At 44.5% G+C, this 20843-nt stretch overlaps 1 protein-coding gene across 3 annotated transcripts in view; it reads right to left on the bottom strand.

Moving 5' to 3' along the window:
• LOC137377249 (AP-2 complex subunit alpha-2-like) overlaps positions 1–20843 on the bottom strand; it is a 203427-nt gene that overhangs the window by 144104 nt on the left and 38480 nt on the right. For 2 of the 3 annotated variants that reach the window (XM_068046789.1, XM_068046791.1), the window contains exon 3: positions 14561–14703. The exons of the other annotated variant lie outside the window; for it this stretch is intronic. In XM_068046789.1, coding sequence (XP_067902890.1) covers positions 14561–14703 — 143 coding nt within the window. The remainder of the gene's footprint in view (positions 1–14560; positions 14704–20843) is intronic. 3 annotated transcript variants of the gene reach the window in all.

The raw sequence follows: 20843 nt of genomic DNA, 5'->3' as shown, positions 1-20843 counted from the left end.
TCTTTTGGCTTGTGGGAGGAAACCAGAGCACCCGGAGAAAACCCACGCAGACACCCAGGGAGAACTTGCAAACTCCACACAGGCAGTACCCAGAATTGAACCCGGGTCCCTGGAGCTGTGAGGCTGCGGTGCTAACCACTGCGCCACTGTGCCGCCCTAACCACTGCGCCACTGTGCCGCCCTTATAGGGATTTTGCTTTATGGGAGGGGTCTCTCCTACATCCACAATGTGTACAGCTAGGGTTGTGCACCCTACTTTGTTCCTGCAGATCTCTTTAAATGCTGCGAGCAGCCTTATTAGGTCTCCTCTCTGTTCTGTATTTTAATAGGGGAGTATGGTGTCTAATCTCCCTAACATTTCAGTGTCAGTTAACCGGAAGGTAGGGGGCTTGATCTGGGAATCCTCCAGGCCTCCCTCTAACTCATCCTCAGAGTCCCTTTTGCCCTCCTCTTTCCTGACTGCCTGACAAACCTGTGCTTGTTTGTCCCCTTCCTGGCTGTGATACTGCTTTAACATATTGACGTAGCACAGCCTTTCCTTTTTCCAAGTCAAGGGTGTCAATTAAATAATTCACCTCACTAATCCTCTTTACTACTTTGTATTTGCCACTGAACCAGTGGTTCACCCTGTCTTGGTAGTAGCATTAACACATGGTTTCTGGGCTGAAATGTTCTGGGTTTGGCATGTTTATCCATTTGCCTTTTCATTGCTATCTGGGAGGTTTTTAGGTGTTCCTGAGCCACTGCACAGGCTCTCGTGAACTGCTCACGGAACACAGAGATGTAGTCTAACATGAAATGCACGTTGTGCTCTAAACACATCACCTTGATTAGTTTAAGAGTACTTCTCACCTCATGTCCATAAACTAACTCAAAGGAACTGAAACCAGTGGACTCATGAGGTGAGTCATGGTAGCAAGCAGAAGAAATCGCAGCCCTTTGTCCAGTCATGGGAGTACTCTTAGCAGTAAGCCCTGATCATTGTTTTTCGGGTCTGGTTGTACCGCTCCAAAGCCCCTTGTGACTGTGAGCAGCAGGCTGACGACTTAAGCTAGATTCTGCTGAGATTACCCATGACCTTTTGAAAAATACTGGACATAAAAGTCGTTCCCTTATCTGACTGGATCTCGATAGGCAGCCCATATCGGTTGAAGAACTGGGTTTGTCCCTCCACCACTACCTTGACAGTGATAGTTCTTCGGGAAATGGCCCCTGGAAATCGGGTTGCCACATCCATAATTGTGAGAAGATACTGGTAGCCTCCTTTGTTTTCAGCAGGGACCCCACACAATCCACCAACACTCTGCTGAACGGTTCCCCAAAAGCTGGTATGGGAATTAGGGGTGCAGGATTTATTGCAGGCTGGGGCTTCCCCATAACCTGGCACGTGTGGCAAGTTTTACAGACCTCCACCATATCCTTGTGGAGGTGTGGCCAGTAAAAATGCTGCCTTATGCAGGCTTGGGTTTTTCAGTTACCAAAATTTCCAGCCATTGGAATTTTGTGGGCTATCCTCATTATTTCCCTACAGTACCTTGGTGGCGGCACCACCTGGTGAACCACTCTCCACTCTTCATCCACAGGTCTGTGAGGAGGGCTCACATTCACTAAATAGTAGCACTCCAGAACTCCCTCAGCTTCAGCTTGGGCAGTCTGCGTTAACTTTTTTTAACACTGGGTCAGCTTGCTGAGCGCCTCCAACAAGGAAGACTTGTTTAACACTTCCTTTGGTTCATCTAAATTTTAGATAACCAGACAATAGGGTCATCTGTCTGCAGTGCCAGTTCGACCTCCTCTAACGGAGCTTATTTGGCCATGGACCCAGTCACCACACATTCAGGGAAAATGCCAAGGACCTTTTCCTGTAACTGCTCTGTCTCTCTGACCTCATTCAGCTTCTCTAAGACCACTGGGGAAGCTGCCACCTTCATCCCCACCAGGCGATTACCAAGGAATAGGTCATAAATAGAGAGGAGGAAAACCATAGATTACAGGACGATATAGATGGGCTGGTAAGATGGGCGGAGCAGTGGCAAATGGAATTTAATCCTGAGAAGTGTAAGGTGATGCAATTTGGGAGGACTAACAAGGCAAGGGAATATACAATGGATGGTAGGACCCTAGGAAGTACAGAGGGTAAGAGGGACCTTAGTGTACTTGTTCATAGATCACTGAAGGCAGCGGCACAGGTAGATCAGGTGGTTAGGAAGGCATGTGCGATATTTGCCTTTATTAGCCGAGGCATAGAATATAAGAGCAGGGAGGTTATGATGGAACTGTATAAAACGCTAGTTAGGCCACAGCTGAAGTACTGTGTACAGTTCTGGTTGCCACACTATAGGAAGGATGTGATTGCACTGGAGAGGGTGCATAGGAGATTCACCAGGATGTTGCCTGGGCTGGAGCATTTCAGTTATGAAGAGAGACTGGATAGGCCAGAGTTGTTTTCCTTACAGGCTGAGGGGGGACCTGAGTGAGGTATACAAAATTATGAGGGGCGTAGATAGGAAGAAACTTTTTCTCTTAGCGGAGGTGTCGATAACCAGAAGGCATAGATTTAAGGTAAGAAGCAGGAGGTTTAGAGGGGATTTGAGGAAAAATACTTTCACCCAGAGGGTGGTTGGAATCTGGAACATACTGGCAGGAACCCTCACAACATTTAAGAAGTATTTAGATGTGCACTTGAAACGTCATAGCATACAAGGCTACGGGCCAAGTACTGGAAAATGGGATTAGAATAGATAGGTATTTGATAGCCGGCACAGACACAATGGGCTGAAGGGCCTATTTCTGTGCTGTATAACTCTATGACCCCGTCCATAGGTAAACTAGGGTCAATACCCACAGTTACCGGCCTTGAAATAAGGCTGCACTCCAGGTGCACCCGATATAAAGGTATGGGCATATATCTTCCCCCAATACCATTCACTAATGCTTTGGCATACAATGTGCTCTCTGGGGAAAGGTCATGCCTTTTCCCAGCAGAAGGGATTGGGTGGCCCCGGAACCCTAATTACGACTATGAGGTTACTTGCCTCACTCAAGGGATATGGGGTCACTTTTCCTCTAGACACAAAATCCTGGTAACTCTCAGGATGTTTACAGGGACTTACTGCTGCAGCCTGGTCCCTTTTCCTGCACTGGGCTGGTGTACCTCACCAAATCCTATGGGTTTTCCCTGTAACCTCCAGCAGTCAGCTCGAAGATGACCTGCTTTGTTGCAATGGAAACATACAGGCTTTCAGGCATCGCTACTGTTCTAAGCATCTTCCGTTTTGGCCTGAGAAGGGCCCTATGTGTTTCCAGCTTTTCCTTCTCACCTGTGGCTGTTCATCCTGCTATCACCCTCCCACCTTCTATCCTTTACAGGGTTTTGCAGGTGGCGAGGGAAGAGTTTCCCTTGGGGCAAGGGCTGTGGACAAACTCATAATCATCAGCTAAGGTTGCTGCCTGCCAGACTCTTAAAACCTTTTGTTCCTTCACATGTTTTGGAAAGGGGAGGTAAGTTTTTTAACTCCTCGAGGATCACCTCTCTGAGGCTTTCATAGTTGGACTCTATCTTAAGCGCCCGTATCCATCGGTTGAAAGCAATTTGCTTAATCCTTTCTAACTTGACATAAGCTTGTTCAGAGAGTTCAGAATTTTTGGCAGTATGCCTCCAGTACCAGCTCGTACGCGCTCAGGATAACATTTTTGGTCATTTCATAGTTTGATGAACTCTCATCGGTCAATTGAGAATAAATCTCATGGGCTTTTCCTGTTAATTTGCTTTGCAATAGCAGGGTCCACTGGTCACTTCAACATTTTACAAGCTTTTCAAATGAGATGAAAAATGCTTCCACATACCCCTCATTGAACTTTGGTATCAACTGGAAGAACTTTAAGAGCTCAGCACTCGGCCCTGAGCTAGGGGCAGTTCCCTCGCTAACGGTCCCTTCACTGGGTATTCTCCTATTCAGTTCAAGCTGCCTTACCTCTCTTTCACGTCTCTCCTCCTGGAAAGATTTTTCTTTCTCCCTTTCCTGGAATTCTCTCTCCTCCTTCCGTTCCTATCTCTCCCTTTCCTTTTCTCAGAATTTTAGCTTGTCACCGCTGTTCCAGCTGTACCTTGGCTAATGCTAGTCTGCCTGTTTCAGATTCTATGGCTGTCTCCAGTTCTTCAATTTCAATTTCAAAATGGTTGGCCACAAGTTTTAGGATTTCGGGTTTCCTAGCTTTTGAATGGATAGTTATCTCTAAATGCCTAGCTATACTCTTTAACTCTTCAACTGATAGGGCTTTTAAACTGTCCAAGTTTCTTCACTCTGTTCTACGAAGGTACTGGCCTCGAATGTGGTAATTTTAGTACTCCAGCACTGAAAACCACAAGAAAACCAGTACTGAAGTTATTACATTACTGCTTGGGATCAATTTGGTTTCCCGCTTCCAAATTTGCATTTGTCTGTGGGTTCAATCTCAGACATAGAGCCCCCAAATTTCTGTTACCATCAGGTGAGGAGGGGTCGAAGGGTTTGCCTCTTTTCCCTCTCCTTGTTTAACTGCAACAGGTTTATTTCTTTTTGAAGAGGTTATTCCAGCAATTCAATGAGTGTGCAACTGTTTACGTGGTATAATCATAAAAAGAACTAACTGGACAGGTTTTCTTGAGTATAACCAAAAAATGGTTAGCTTCATTGTACTTAAACCAATCTAAGTAAAATATTAAAATACACTCCAACTTTCAAACATGAGCACACACACTCAAAGTTCACATATACACACACAAATAGGTTACCGAGTGTGGAAGAATAGATTGTCAAATTAGAGTCCACGGAAATAAAAGAGGTATACAGCCTGTGGAGGTTGGTGACTTGGTTGGCATCAGGCTGAATTCGGGGGATCACGCGACTTTCCTTTGGTGGTCCTGAGACTTCCGTTTTAAAGATGTGGATAGTTGATTCAGTGGTTCTCCCGGAGACAGTCAAGCAGCTGATTTTCTTCAAGGAGTCTCTGTCTTCGGCATACCTGGATGGTCACAGTTAGCAAACAGGGTTTGAAGCTTGAAAGGTGGAATGGAGAGAGTGAAAGGAAGAAGGGACCCAACTCGGGTCTTCTCTCGTCACGTCTAGCTGCTTGTCTCCTTACTGCACAGAAAATAGAAGCTTAAGCACACGAAGGTTGAACCTGTCACGTGACCGTCACCCCGTTCAAGTATGGCCATTGCTAGTGTATTCCCTCTTGCAAATTAATGAGTCCATGTCTCGGAATCCCTTTCTCACAGCTAGGGTCCCATTGCTCAAGTGATTATGTTTGAGTGGCTCATCTCTATCTGTTGAATACCTCAGGTTATGGCCTTGATGCCTTGCTAATGGGAACAGGATACGTGGTTCACTCAGATTCCCCAGGTCATTATCTTTGATAATGGCTGGCTCTATCTCTATGTACTGGAATGTATAAGGTACAGAATTGTAAATTGGAGTAGCCATCTTTAGCCGCAAGCAACAAGTCACCTTTAATCTCTGCACTTTTTAAAATTCCATTAGCATTTCCAGCCGGTGGATTAAAAATTATCATTCGACATTAAGCAATTTATCGTGACACTGTCTTTTATAAAGGTTCACCATAACTTCCTTGATTTTGCGCTCTACGCCTCTACTTATAAAGCCCAGGATCCCATATGCTTTATCAATCGCTTTCTCAACATACCCTACATTCAATTTGTGCACATATACCGGCTCCTGCACACCCTTTAGAATTGTATTGTTATGACTTTACTGATATCATTTACTTTAAAATATGAGAAATGAACCCCCCAGTCCAATTTAAAGAATTACCCAAGATTTCACATTTTAAGACATTTATTATAACTAAACTAAAAGAAATCCCCATTAACTAAATAGTACTTTGTAAGTAGCTGATACCCCAAACTACAAAAAAAGGTATTTTCTTTACTTATCAAAATACTTGAAAACCTCACACCCCACCTATATGTTATACAGTGCTCTTTGATGGCAAAATCTTTGTGGTTAAAGGTCCCAAACTCCTCCCAGTTGCTATGGGTTGGATCTCCCAGACCTTTCTCAAAGTCAATGTCCTCTTCACTCAGTTCTCCAAGCACTTTTGACCTGGCCATTCATGAATAAAGCGATTCCTGGTTATCCTGTGAGGCTTTTACTTCTTCACAAATCTCAGCTTTCAAAACAGGTTCAAGTCTTCGCAGCCTTTCACTGTATCAGTATTCTCTGAAAGCAGATGTTTCCTCTCTCTCCCTTGAGGTTGCCACTGCTTGTTGTCTTCCATTTTTACATCCTACTCTGAGGCTGCCACCCCGGTTTCCTTTTTTACCGCCTGCTCTGAGGCTGGAACCCTGGTTTCCTTTCTTACAGCTTGTCTGCCTTCAGAAAATTCGTTACATGTATCTGCAATCAAACGCCAATAGCTTATTGTCTGGTTGCAGCAGCGCCACCTGGGCCTTCCATTGTTGCCAGGTGTTAACAGCTGCCTGGTACATTTGCATCCTTAGAATCACTGACTCCTTGTTTACGATCCAAAAGTCTGGGACGGTGAAACCCATTGTTATTCAGGTGTTATACCCCTGCAGTCTCTGTTTTTCAAAAAAAGTCTTTGTTCTGTGTTCTCTGTTGTCCTGGTAACCAAGAGTTCTGCCTTTTCCTTAAGCAGAGTGGATTGAGGTCATCTGACCTTTCAGACTCCATCTTAAACTTTTAAAAATCACACACATAATCATAAACAAAGTCCAGCGTTCATAACACTTCCCCCCAAAATAGAATATTCATTACCGTTGTAATGATTTTTCTTACAACTTAATCACATATAACATTGTAAAAATTATCAACATTTTACACTTCACACAGGGAACAATATTTTATATGCCTTGCCCCACCCCCACCTCACTTGCTTATAACCTGTGACATTTTTAATATTTGTCAGTTCCGAAGAAGGGTCACTGACCCGAAACGTTAACTCTGCTTCTCTTTCCACAGATGCTGCCAGACCTGCTGAGTGGTTCCAGCATTTCTTGTTTTTATTTCAGATTTCCAGAATCTGCAGTATTTTGCTTTTATATTAATATTTTATATGAGTTATTTGCCTCCATTATACCCCTTCTTTCAATTCTGAAGCATCTGCAATTACATTGCTTTTTCCTGCAACATGTACAATCTTTAGGGTAAATGGTTGTAACATTAAACTCCACCGAAATAATCTGACATTCTTGGTCTGAACATTTCTAAAAACCTTAACAGATTATGATCAGTGTGAACAGTTATTTCCCTTTGGCTTTTACTGACGTATACATCAAAATGTTGAAGAACCAACATGAAACCTAAAGCCTTCTTTTCAATTGTGGAGCACTTCTTCTGGTACTTACTGAGTTTTCTAGAAAATTAACTGACTGGTCGTCGACAGCAGTATCATCATCATGAAGTAATACTGTTCCTACTTCTCCTTCCTCATCTTCATCTTTGGCCTCCTTGTCTCGAGAGACAATGGGCAAGCGCCTAGAGGTGGTCAGTGGTTTGTGGAGCAGCACCTGGAGTGGCTATAAAGGCCAATTCTAGAGTGAAAGACTCTTCCACAGGCACTGCAGATAAAATTGGTTGTCGGGGCTGTTACACAGTTGGCTCTACCCTTGCACCTCTGTCTTTTTTCCTGCCAACTGCCAAGTCTCTTCAACTTGCCACTCTTTAGCCCCGCCTTTATGGCTGTCCGTCAGCTCTGGCGATCACTGGCAACTGACTCCCACGACTTGTGGTCAATGTCACAGGACTTCATGTCACGTTTGCAGACGTCTTTAAAGCTGAGACATGGACGGCCGGTGGGTCTGATACCAGTGACGAGCTCACTGTACAATACGTCCTTGGGGATCCTGCCATCTGCCATGCCGCTCACATGGCCAAGCCATCTCAAGTGCCGCTGGCTCAGTAGGGTGTATATGCTGGGGATGTTGGCCGCCTCGAGGACTTCTGCATTGGAGATACGGTCCTGCCACCTGATGCCAAGGATTCTCCGGAGGCAGCGACGATGGAATGAGTTGAGACGTCGCTCTTGGCTGACATACGTTGTCCAGGCCTCGCTGCCATAGCAAGGTACTGAGGACAGAGGCTTGAAACACTCGGACTTTTGTGTTCCGTGTCAGTGCGCCATTTTCCCACACCCTCTTGGCCAGTCTGGACATAGTAGCGAACGCCTTTCCCATGCGCTTGTTGATTTCTACATCGAGAGACAGGTTACTGGTGATAGTTGAGTCTAAGTAGGTGACCTTTTGAAGCACTTTCAGAGTGTGGTCGCCAATATTGATGGATGGAGCATTTCTGATGTCCTGTCCCATGATGTTCGTTTTCTTGAGGCTGATGGTCAGGCCAAATTTGTTGCAGGCAACCGCAATCCTGTCGATGAGTAACTGCAGACACTCTTCTGTGTGGGATGTTAATGCAGCATCGTCAGCAAAGAGGAGTTCCCTGATGAGGACTTTCCGTACTTTGGACTTCGCTCTAAGATGGGTAAGATTGAACAACCTGCCATCTGATCTTGTGTCGAGGAAAATTCCTTCTTCTGAAAACTTGAAAGCATGTGCGAGCAGCAGTGAGAAGATCCCAAATAGTGTAGGTGCAAGAACACAGCCCTATTTCATACCACTCAGGATAGGAAAGGGGTCTGATGAGGCACTGCTATGCTGAATTGTGCCTTTCATATTGTCACAGAATGAGGTGATGATACTTAGTAGCTTTGGTGGACATCCAATCTTTGCTAGTAGTCTGAAGAGACCACGTCTGCTGACGAGGTCAAATGCTTTAGCGAGATCTATGAAAGCAACGTAGAGGGGCATCGGTTGTTCACGGCATTTCTCCTGTAGCTGGCGAAGGGAGAACAGCATGTCAATGGTGGATCTCTCTTCTCAAAAGCCGCACTGTGCCTCAGGGTAGACACGCTCAGTCAGCTTCCGGAGTCTGTTTAAAACGACTCGAGCGAAGACTTTCCCCACTATGCTGAGCAGGGAGATTCCACGGTAGTTGATGCAGTCACCCTTGTTCTTATAGAGGGTGATGATATTGGCATCACGCATGTCCTGTGGTACTGCTCCCTCATCCCAGCACAGGCAGTGCTGAGAGCAGGCTTGGCACTCTTGCTTATTTTAGAGGTAATGCCGTCCTTTCCAGGGGCTTTTCCACTGGCTAGAGAATCAATGGCATCACTGAGTTCCTATTTTGTTGGCTGTTTGTCCACCTCATCAATGACTGGCAGAGACTGGGCTGCATTGAGGGTGGTATCAGTGACAACATTTTCCCTGGAGTACAGTTCTAGGTAATGCTCCACCCAGCAGTCCATTTGCTTGCATTGGTCAGTGATCGTTTCCCCTGATTTAGACTTGAGGGGGGCGATCTTCTTGATGGTTGGCCCAAAAGCTCTCTTAACACCATCAGACATTCCTCTGATGTTTCCGGTGTCGGAAGCCAGCTGAATACGAATGCATAGGTGTTGCCAATAGTCATTTGCATAGCGCCTGGCTGTTCTTTGTGCAGTATTCAGTGCTACGGATGTTAACTTGCTGGGGGCTTTCTTGTAGTTCAACAGTGCAATGCGCTTAGTTACCTGGCTATGACAGGTTCCAGCTCGTCAAAGTGGGATTGAAACCAGTCTGCATTTTGCTTCTCACATTTGCCAAAGGTGGTCATTGCTGAGTCATAGATGGCATCTCTGATGTGGGCCCACTTCGCCTCTGCATCCCCTGCAGGAGTGTTCTGAAGGGCTTTTTCAAGTAAATTTAGAAACTTATGTAACAGCTGTGGATGAGAAGTTCTGTTAGTGTTGATGCGTGCGTGGCCCTTCTGTTTGGAGTGATGCAGCTTCTTTGGTTTGAGTCTAACTTTGCTGCACACCAGGGAGTGGTCGGTGTCACAATCTGCATTGTAGAAGTGAATGTGATTTGGACGCTTTTTATAGAGGCTCGCCTTGTGACAATGAGGTCCAGCTGGTGCCAACGACGTGATCTTGGTGTCTCCATGAAACCTGGTGACAGGGTTCAGTATGAAAGAACGAGTTGGTGATGCAGAGGTTGTGATAGGTACACAACTCCAGCAGTCTTTGTCCATTCTCATTCATCCTTCCAATGCCATAGCGCCGAAGGCAGGAGGGCCATGAGTTATGGTGTGCATCACTGGCATCAATAGCTACCTTAAAGGGCTTGCCAAAATTAGTTGCTGCAAAATGGGCTCATTTATTAGAATAGCCTTTAACTTTTCAAATGCCATTTGACAGGATTCTGTCCACTGGATCTTAACGCCCTTTTTTAATAAATTCATCAGGGGAATTACTACTCGACTGACGTTCGGAACAAACCTCTGGTAGAAGCCACACATCCCTAGGTATCATAGTATTGCCCTTTCTGTCTTGGGGACTGGAAAGTCTATCTTCGCTTGAAATTTACCTTCACTAACCCTAACCCGTTACATGCCCTAAATGGGTGAACTGAACCTAAGTAAACTCACTCTTCGCTAAATGTACTATCGAAATGGCTCTCTCTAATCTGTCGAACAGAGCTTTTAGGTATTTAACATGATCTTCCCAGGTGTCACTGTATACCAATAGCTCATCAAGGTACACAACACAATTGCTTAGTCCAGCAACCACTTGGTTAGTCAACCTTTGAAATGTGGCTGGTGTATTTTTCATACCAAACAGCATGACCTTACACTGAAATAGGCCATCTGGGGTCACGAAGGCAGAAATGTCTTTACCTTGGTCAGTCAAGGGGACTTGCCAATAATCTTCCAGCAAGTCAATCTTGCTAATAAAGACTGAATTCCCTACTCTGGCAATACCATTCTCAAGTTGTGGGATTGGATAAGAGTCTGCTTTAGTTACCGCATTGATGTTCTGATAATCAATACAAAATCTTTTGGAATCATCTGGTTTTGGTACAGGGACCACTGGTAAACTCCAGATACTTTGACTAGGTCCAATTATATCATTTTAAGCATACATTGAAACTCTTCTCTGACCTGAGACTTTACATGTATAAAATATTTAATTGGGGGAGGGGGAATTACAATGCTATTAGGCAGGAACTGGGGAGCATAAATTAGGAACAGATGTTCTCAGGGAAATGCACGACAGAAATGTGGAGGTTGTTTAGGGAGCACTTGCTGCGACTGCTGGATAGGTTTGCCCCAATGAGGCAGGGAAGGGATGGTAGGGTGAAGGAACCTTGGATGACAAGAGATGTGGAACAGCTAGTCAAGAGGAAGAAGGAAGCTTACTTAAGGTTGAGGAAGCAAGGATCAGACAGGGCTCTAGAGGGTTACAAGGTAGCCAGGAAGGAACTGAAGAATGGACTTAGGAGAGCTAGAAGGGGACATGAAAAAGTCTTGGCGGGTAGGATTAAGGAAAATCCCAAGGCGTTCTACACTTATGTGAGGAACAAGAGGATGGCCAGAGTGAGGGTAGGGCCGATCAGGGATAGTGGAGGGAACTTGGGCCTGGAGTCGGAGGAGGTAGGGGAGGTCCTAAATGAATACTTTGCTTCAGTATTCACTAGTGAGAGGGACCTGGTCGTTTGTGAGGACAGCGTGGAACAGGCTGATATGCTCGAACAGGTTGAGGTTAAGAGGGAGGATGTGCTGGAAATTTTGAATGATATGAGGACAGATAAGTCCCCGGGGCCAGACGGGATATACCCAAGGATATTACGGGAAGCGAGGGAAGAGATTGCTGCGCCTTTGGCGATGATCTTTGCGTCTTCACTGTCCACTGGAGTAGTACCGGATGATTGGAGGGTGGCAAATGTTGTTCCCTTGTTCAAGAAAGGGAATAGGGATAACCCTGGGAATTATAGACCAGTAAGTCTTACGTCGGTAGTGGGAAAATTATTGGAGAGGATTCTGACAGTCAGGATTTATGATTATTTGGAAAAGCATGGTTTGATTAGAGACAGTCAGCATGGCTTTGTAAGGGGCAGGTCATGCCTCACAAGCCTTATTGAATTCTTTGAAGATGTGACAAAACACATTGATGAAGGAAGAGCAGTGGATGTGGTGTTTATGGATTTTAGCAAGGCGTTTGATAAGGTTCCCCATGGTAGGCTCATTCAGAAAGTAAGGAGGCATGGGATTCAGGGAAAGTTGGCTGTCTGGATACAAAATTGGCTGGCCCATAGAAGTCAGAGGGTGGTAGTAGATGGAAAGTATTCAGCATGGAGCTCGGTGACCAGTGGTGTTCCACAAGGATCTGTTCTGGGACCTCTGCTCTTTGTGATTTTTATAAATGACTTGGATGAGGAAGTGGAAGGCTGGGTTAGCAAGTTTGCCGATGACACGAAGGTTGCTGGAGTTGTGGATAGTGTGGAAGGCTGTTGTAGGTTGCAACGGGACATTGACAGGATGCAGAGCTGGGCTGAGAAGTGGCAGATGGAGTTCAACCTGGAAAAGTGTGAAGTGATTCATTTTGGAAGGTCGAATTTGAATGCAGAATACAGGCTTAAAGACAGGATTCTTGGTAGTGTGGAGGAACAGAGGGATCTTGTGGTCCATGTCCATAGATCGCTCAAAGTTGCCACCCAAGTTGATAGGGTTGTTAAGAAGGCGTATGGTGTATTGGCTTTCATTAACAGGGGGATTGAGTTTAAGAGTCGCAAGGTTATGCTGCAGCTCTATAAGGCCCTGGTTCAACCACACTTGGAATATTGTGTTCAGTTCTGGTCGCCTCATTATAGGAAGGATGTGGAAGCTTTAGAGAGGGTGCAGAGGAGATTTACTAGGATGCTGCCTGGACTGGAGGACATGTCCTACGAAGAAAGATTGGGGGAGCTAGGGCTTTTCTCATTGGAGCGAAGAAGGATGAGAGGTAACTTGATAGAGGGGTACAAGATGATGAGAGGCATAGATAGAGTGGATAGCCAGAGAACTTTTCCCAGGATGGAAAGGGCTATCACCAGGGGGCATAATTTTAAGGTGATTGGAGGAAGGTTTCGGGGAGATGTCAGAGGTAGGTTCTTTAGACAGAGAGTGGTGGGTGCGTGGAATGCGCTGCCAGCGGTGGTAGTAGAAGCAGATACATTAGGGGGCATTTAAGCGACTCTTGGATAGGTACATGGATGATGGTACAATGAAGGGTAGGTAGTTAGTTTGATCTTAGAGTAGGTTAAAGGTGCGGCACAACATTGTGGGCCGAAGGGCCTGTACTGTGCTGTACTGTTCTATGTCCTTTCTTATGACAAATAGCTTGTCAATCCCCTCGAACTACCAGAAGGATGTGGAGGCTTTGGAGAGGGTACAGAAGAGGTTTACCAGGTTGTTGCCTGGTCTGGAGGGCATTAGCTATGAGCAGAGGTTGGATAAACTCGGATTGTTTTCACTGGAACGACGGAGGTGGAGGGGCGACATGATAGAGCTTTACAAAGTTATGAGTGGCATGGACAGAGTGGATAGTCAGAAGCATTTTCCCAGAGTGCAAGAGTCAGTTACTAGTGGACATTGGTTTAAGGTGCAAGGGGCAAAGTTTAGAGGGGATGTGCGAGGCAAGTTTTTTTACACAGAGGATGGCGAGTGCCTGGAACTTGCTGCCAGGGGAGGTGGTGGAAGGAGGTACGATAGTGACATTTAAGAGGCATCTTGACAAATACATGAATAGGATGCGAATAGAGGGATACGGACCCCAGAAGTGCAGAAGGCTTTAGTTTAGACAGGCATCAAGATCGGCGCAAGCTTGGAGGGCCGAATGGCCTGTTCCTGTGCTGTACTGTTCTTTGAACCAAACATTTCCTGCTGGATTTCTCTTTTACTAACCTAAGGTGTGTCCATCTCTTTACTTTTGCTATCTTTCTTAATAGAACCAGATCTATTTTCATTATCAACCTTCTTATCCCTCCAACTTCTCTGAAAGTTTCAAAACCAGGGCCTGTGACTGCTGTATGTAGAAACTATTAGTGCATAAAACACAAAGTCACGCTAAATGACCGATACCTAACAATAAAAGGATGGTTCGTCTTAATCCAAAAAGGCAACCCTGCACATGGAAGTAAACGAAGAAGCTGATGGTGATGTGTGCATTGGCCTCACCTTCACCTGCGCTGCCTTCGTTTATATTGCGTAGTGGTGTGGACTTGCTGTGTTCAGCTCCTACCCTACGTGGTCAATAACTAAAGTTGCACCTGCTAACTGCACTGATTAAAGGGAAAGTCCGCAAGCACACTGTGCAGGAGCCAGACATGAATCCTAACCACAGCATTCAGATTGCAGAAAAATTAGTAGGCAGAAAAATAACAGGAGACAAATTTTGTAGTGGATTCACAGGATTCTGGAATCTGACTGGAAAACAGGACAGATGGGAGCTTAAGTAATGCAATTCTTCATTTACAACTGATGAGAAACATGCTCAGCCTGCCCACACAAAATGCCACCTTGAAGTTGACAAAGTAAAGATTTCCTGCAAAACACTACCATTCTCATGCTTACCAAGGACACAGTGTTCCTGCTGGTGTTACTATTATCAGCTACATTCAAGAAGCAAACCAAGATTCCCATCTGTTAGATCACACTAAGATGGTAACTACTGTCCTACTTACTATTTGTTTCTCCGTATATTTATTGGAACTAAGCAGATTAACTGCCTCCATGTGACCAAAATCAATGTCATGACCGAGCAGGAAGATGAAAAGAAGTTTGCAGACATATTTTTTCTTGCTGTAGCCATCCAGAGCCTTGTCACCTACAAATCAAAGCAAGGAACATTTCACAATCATATTTTTAAATGTATTCCCTGGCCGCACTATATGCCATATGAAGCCCATGACAGATAGACATGCTGCATGAGCCGATGTTTCCTCTTGGTCCAACCTTAAGGGGAGTGTGTGGGTGTGATTTTGGGTGACTAGCATCCTGAGTGCTCCTGAATACTTGTGAGGAAGTGTAACTTTAACCGCAATGCTAACTAACACTAAGCACCACAATGTATTTCAATTGAACTCAACCTCATCTCACTTCAAACTGCACTTCAGGAAATAATTCTACTTCAGTACATGTACTACATCAACTGTAGTTTTTCATCTGAACTATGCAGCATGGTGCTTTTCCTGGTTGAGAGAGATCTGGAAGGAAGGGTGGGTAGGGTGCACTATTTTTATTGCATAACTAAATGCTAAAAAGATTTCACCTTCGCCCTGTGGAACATACATTAAATATAACAAGCGTAATTTTATGGTTCAATGCAAAAGTGCACGTAAAGAAAATGGGGAATAAACTTGAATTCTAATAGCGCTTTTACACCAGATGATTCACGGCTCCCAGGAGGAGATGGTGTGGAGCTCCCTTTATGCCAGATGATCCACATCAAGGGCACACTGACCTTTACTTTCCACCAGGTATTCCCCTCCTCCACATATCAGGACAGTATAGTGTGATAGAATGTTGGCATGTACACAGTCACATTCAGTAATTCAAGTTTCACAGGTACAATATCTTAGCAAAGTGACTAACTCTTCTTGTATCGTGCACCTCATCCTTCCGGATTGCCTCATAAACACTTTCTGTCTCATTTACCCCATTCCCCCTTGATCCCCTCACTAACTCTCTCATGTACCCTGTCATTCCGGATCCCCTCATTAACTCTGTCTGTTTTGCGGCACAGTGGTGCAGTGGTTAGCACCGCAGCCTCACAGCTCCAGTGACCCGGGTTCAATTCTGGGTACTGCCTGTGTGGAGTTTGCAAGTTCTCCCTGTGTCTGCGTGGGTTTTCTCCGGGTGCTCCGGTTTCCTCCCACAAGCCAAAAGACTTGCAGGTTGCTAGGTAAATTGGCCATTATAAATTGCCCCTAGTATAGGTAGGTGGTAAGGAAATATAGGGACAGGTGGGGATGTGGTAGGAATATGGGATTAGTGTAGGATTAGTATAAATTGGTGTTCGATGGTCGGCACAGACTCGGTGGGCCGAAGGGCCTGTTTCAGTGTTGTATCTCTAAACTAAACTAAACTACCCCCGGATCGCCCAGCTAAGTCTTTGTGTCTCATGTATCTTGTTCCCTCTTGACCCCTCACAGTCTTTCTATCTCATGCACCCAGTCCTCCCAGATCCCCCTCACTAACTCTCTGTCTTGTGCACCGTACCACACATTCAGACCACTGCCACTCTAAATTTGCATCAGGAAGTGCACAAGGCATCATATTCTCCAATTTTGCCTCCCCCTTCCTTGTATGGAGGCCCCTCCATTTGGGACCTGTAAATCAGTGAGTGCTGAACATTGCAAGCACAACCCACCTTGAGAGCTTCACGGCAAACACCACCAGATAGCTAACCCTCAACTACTGCAACTATTGGAGTGTAAATACACCCCCTTTCCTTTTCACAGTGTCAAGACCAGAGTAGGAGAGGAGTCAAGGTAAACCAAAACTGGTGACTAGGTGACCGCAAGTGTGGGTTCTAAAAGCCTGGATATTGTTGGGGCAATAGAAGACTGAGGAAGGCATTAACAAGGAATTCTCAGAGCAACATAGCTGCATTAATAAAATAGAGAAAGGTTGTTAAGACAGACAGTTTGGTGGAGGTGAGTGAGAGGGAGAGAGAGAGAGAGATCAACATCGACCATGTATCAGACAATTTTTGTCACAGTCTGAAGCACTTTTGTCCATAATTCAGCGTGGTTGCTTTAAACTATCCTATCCCTATAGCATAAAAGCTGTCCATTTGACTGAATTTCAGTTCCCATACTTCCACTGCTTTTTTAAAATCTGTTCATGGTATGTAGGTATCACTGGCAAGGCCAGTGTTTATTGCCCATCTCTAATTGCCCTTGAGAAGGTTGTGGTGAGCTACCTTCTTCAACTGCTGCAGTCCATGTGGAGAAGGTACACCCACAGTGTTGTTTGGGAGGAAGTTTCAGTATTTTGACCCAGCGACAGTGAAGGAATGGCGATATAGTTCCAAGTCAGGCTGGTGCGTGACTTGGAGGGGAACTTGCAGGTAGTAGTGCTTCAATACATCTGCTGTCCTTGTTCTTCTAGGTGGTAGAGGTCAAGGGTATGGAAAGTGCTTTCATAGGAGCCTTGGAGAGTTGCTACAGTGCATCTGCTGCCACTGAGTGCTGGTGGTGGAGGGAGTTAATGTTTAAGGTGGTAGATGGGCTGCCAATCAAACGGACTACTTTGTCGAGCTTCTGGACTGTTGTTGCGGCTGTTCACCGCCATTCACGACTGGATGTAGCACCATGGCAAAGTTTTGATCTGATCAGTCAGCTGTGTCATAGCATGGTGCTTCCGCTGTTTAGCATGCATATAGTACTGTGTTGTAGCTTCACCAGGTGATAACTCATTTTTAGGTATGCTCTCCTCCAGTCCTCATTGAACCAGGGTTGAACCCTGGCAATGGTAGAGTGAGGGAGATGCTGGGGCATAAGGTTACCAATTGTAGTTGAATACAATTCTGCTGCCACTGATGGCCCAAAATGCATCATGGAAGCTCAGCTTTGAACTGCTAGATCTGTTCTTAATCTATTCCATTTAGTAAGGTGGTAGCGTCACACAACACAATGGAGGGTGCCTTCAGTGTGAAGACGGGACATCGTCTCCTCAATGGACTGTATGGTGGTCACTCCTACCTTGAACTTGTCCCAATGCCTCAGGAATCTAAAAGTCCTAAATCGGCAAAAGTGATCAGAAAGTATTAGATTTAACTTGTTTGGCCAAATGAAGACACATATCTTCAAATCATTAGTCCAAGCTCTGGATTACTCAGATTATAAGATGGCTAGAGTTGCAAAGGTGGCAGAAAACTTGAACCAGATTGAATGTGTGGTCCAACTAGGTAGGCATAATAACGATACTGAAGATAAATGGAAAACCTCAAAACTAGCCTTGTGCAAAATAAAGCTCAAAACTAGCCTCGTGCAAAATAAAGCCATGTATACCCTTAGAGTAAAAAGGAGTGCTCATGGTAAAATTAGGTCAATTTGAATATGGGTCATGTTCCAAGCCAAATCAGACCTGAGCAGACTATAATTCTGAGGACGGGGGTTTAAATCAAAGGAGGAGGCTGAGGAACTTAGTATTTTTGGCGACAAATTAGTCAGGAAGCACTGCAGGAAAAAGACAGGAGCATTGCTGAAAAATTATAACACTGGAGAGGAATGCTATTGTTGAGGGGTCAACGACAAAATTCTTTTGGTTAAAATTAAGCAATAAAGGAGCTACTAATTAAGTATTTAAAAAATATATATTTTTATTTTTAGATTTAAAAAATTTTTTTAAATTACATGGTCTACAACAAATGTACTCTTGCACACAAAAACCCAACAGGAAAGATGAATCAACCGTGGCTAACAAAAGAAGTTAAAGATTGCATTAGATCAAAGGAAGTGGCTTATAAAGCTGTCAGAAAAAGTGGTAAGCCCGGTGATTGGGCGAAAATTTAGAATCCAACAAAGGAGAACCAAGAAACTGATAAAGAAAGGGAAAAGAGAACATGAATGCAAGCTAGCTCGAAACATAAAGGCGGACTGTAAAAGCATTTTAGGTATGTGAAAAGGAAAAGATTAGCAAGAACAAATGTGGGTCCATTACAGAAGGAAACAGGAGAACTTATAATGGAGAATCGAGAAATGTCAGAGAAACTAAACAATTACTTTGTGTCTGTCTTCATGGAGGAAGATACAGAAAATCTCCCAGAGATACTAGAGAACCAAGGAACTGAAAGAAATTAGTATGAATAAAGAAAGTGTGCAAAATTAACTGTATTAAAGGTTGATAAATCCCCTGGACCAGATGAGCTACATCCCAAGTGTTGAAGGAGGTGGCTATAAAGATAGCGAACGCATTGGTGATTATCTTTCAAAATTCTATAGATTATGGAAAGCTTCCTGCAGACTAGAAAGTAGCAAATGTAACCCCAATATTTACGAAAGGAGGGAGAGAGAAAACGGGGAACCTCTGACCTGTTCATTTGACATTAGTAGGGAAAATGTTAGAATCTATTATAAAGGATGTGATAACTAGAAAATAATGATATGATTGGGCAGAGTCAACATTGATTTATGAAAGGGAAATCATGTTTGACAAACCTGTTGGAGTTTTTTTGAGGATGTTACTTGTAGCATAAAGGAGAACCAGTAGCTGTGGTGTATTTGGATTTTCAGAAGGCTTTTGATAAGGTCCTACATAGGTTAGTGAACAAAATTAGAACACATGGGATTGGGGTTAATAATTGGTATGGATTGAGAATTGGTTAACAGACAGAAAACAGAGAGCAGTGTCAGGCAAACCCCTACCTGCCAAGAATGAGGAAAATTCATTTTGCCAAATGAACATTGATTTTAAACTGCTGATGGTGAAGGAAGAACTTACTTTAAAAAACAAGTGGAAATTTTGGCTCAAGAGAGACATTAGCACATTCACAGACAGTATTTCAAAGGGCGGCACAGTGGCAAGCACCGCAGCCTCACAGCTCCAGCGACCTGGGTTCAGTTCTGGGTACTACCTGTGCGGAGTTTGCAAGTTCTCCCTGTGACCACGTGGGTTTCCTCCGGGTGCTCTGGTTTCCTCCCACAGCCAAAGACTTGCAGGTTGATAGGTAAATTGGCCATTGTAAATTGCCCCTAGTGTAGGTAGGGAATATGGGATTAATGTAGGATTAGTATAAAATGGGTGTTGTTGGTCGGCACAGACTCGGTGGGCCGAAGGGCCTGTTTCAGTGCTGTATCTCTAAATAAATTTAAAAAACAAAGGGGCTATTCCCTGCTCCAATTTAATCCACAATGGACTTTTGATTACCAAACGTTGAAGGTGGAGAGGCTGGCGTTGCAGGTTAACTGCTAAAATGGCCGAATACACAAACAGATGTGGACGGACCGGTTTGGTCACATGGCTGGCTGACTGTTGGAGTTTTTTGAATTTGAACTTCCAACAAAACATTTGAAATCAGAAGGCTGTTAGCTCCTGGACTGAAAAGGCCTCTCTCCTGTCTGCTCTCACCTCACTCTCACCAGCTTCGGAAATCACTGACGACATATGAACACAAAGAGAGAATAGTCTCCGACAGTGAACAAGGTTTAAGAGGATTACTGGGCCCCAACGAAAAATAAGAGCTGTCTACAATCAAGGACTCTACGGCGAGCTGAAACCACAGAAACAATAACAAGAAACCCGCATTAGAGACTGCCTCTCCATTTTATTTTTCTTCTGCTCTTTCCTGTCCCTATTTGCATGTGTGTATTGCGTGTGCATGCTAGCGTGGGCGCGGCGTATATCGTAGACATTAACCGTACTGGAGTTTAAGTTTTAATAAATTTCACTTTTTCTATAAACCTAAGAAGGCCTGTTTGTGCTCATTTCTTTGCCTTATAATTAGAAAGCTGTGAACAAGGATTCACAAAGGGGGAGCTCAAAACATAGTGTGTTTAAAATTAAACACTGGTACAATAAGATCAGGTGATGACAGTAAAGGACCCCTAGACACCTTTCTCACCTGGTCGTAAGAGTAGGAATAAGCGGGTTATTCTCAGGATGGCCGGCTGTAACTAGTGGGTTACCACAAGGATCAGTGCTGGGGCCACAGCTGTTCATGATCTATATAAATGATTTGGATGTGGGGACCAAATATAATATTTCCAAATTTGCTGATGACACAAAACTAGGTGGGCATGAGAGTTGTGAGGAGAATGCAAGGAGGCTTCAAGGGGACTTGGACACGCTAAGTGAACGGGCAAGAACATGGCAGATGGAATATAATGTGAATAAGTGTGAAGTTATCCACTTTGGTAGAAAAAAAAACAAGAAAGACAAGAGTTTTTTTTTAAAATGGTGAGAGGTTGGAGGTGTTGATGTCCAAAGGGACCTGGTGTCCTTGTTCATGAGTCAGTGATA

The sequence above is a fragment of the Heterodontus francisci genome, chromosome 14 (genome assembly GCF_036365525.1).
Source record: "Heterodontus francisci isolate sHetFra1 chromosome 14, sHetFra1.hap1, whole genome shotgun sequence".
Classification (NCBI taxonomy): domain Eukaryota; kingdom Metazoa; phylum Chordata; class Chondrichthyes; order Heterodontiformes; family Heterodontidae; genus Heterodontus; species Heterodontus francisci.
Note: the sequence above shows the minus strand (reverse complement) of the source record. Positions and strands in the feature narration are given on the sequence as shown.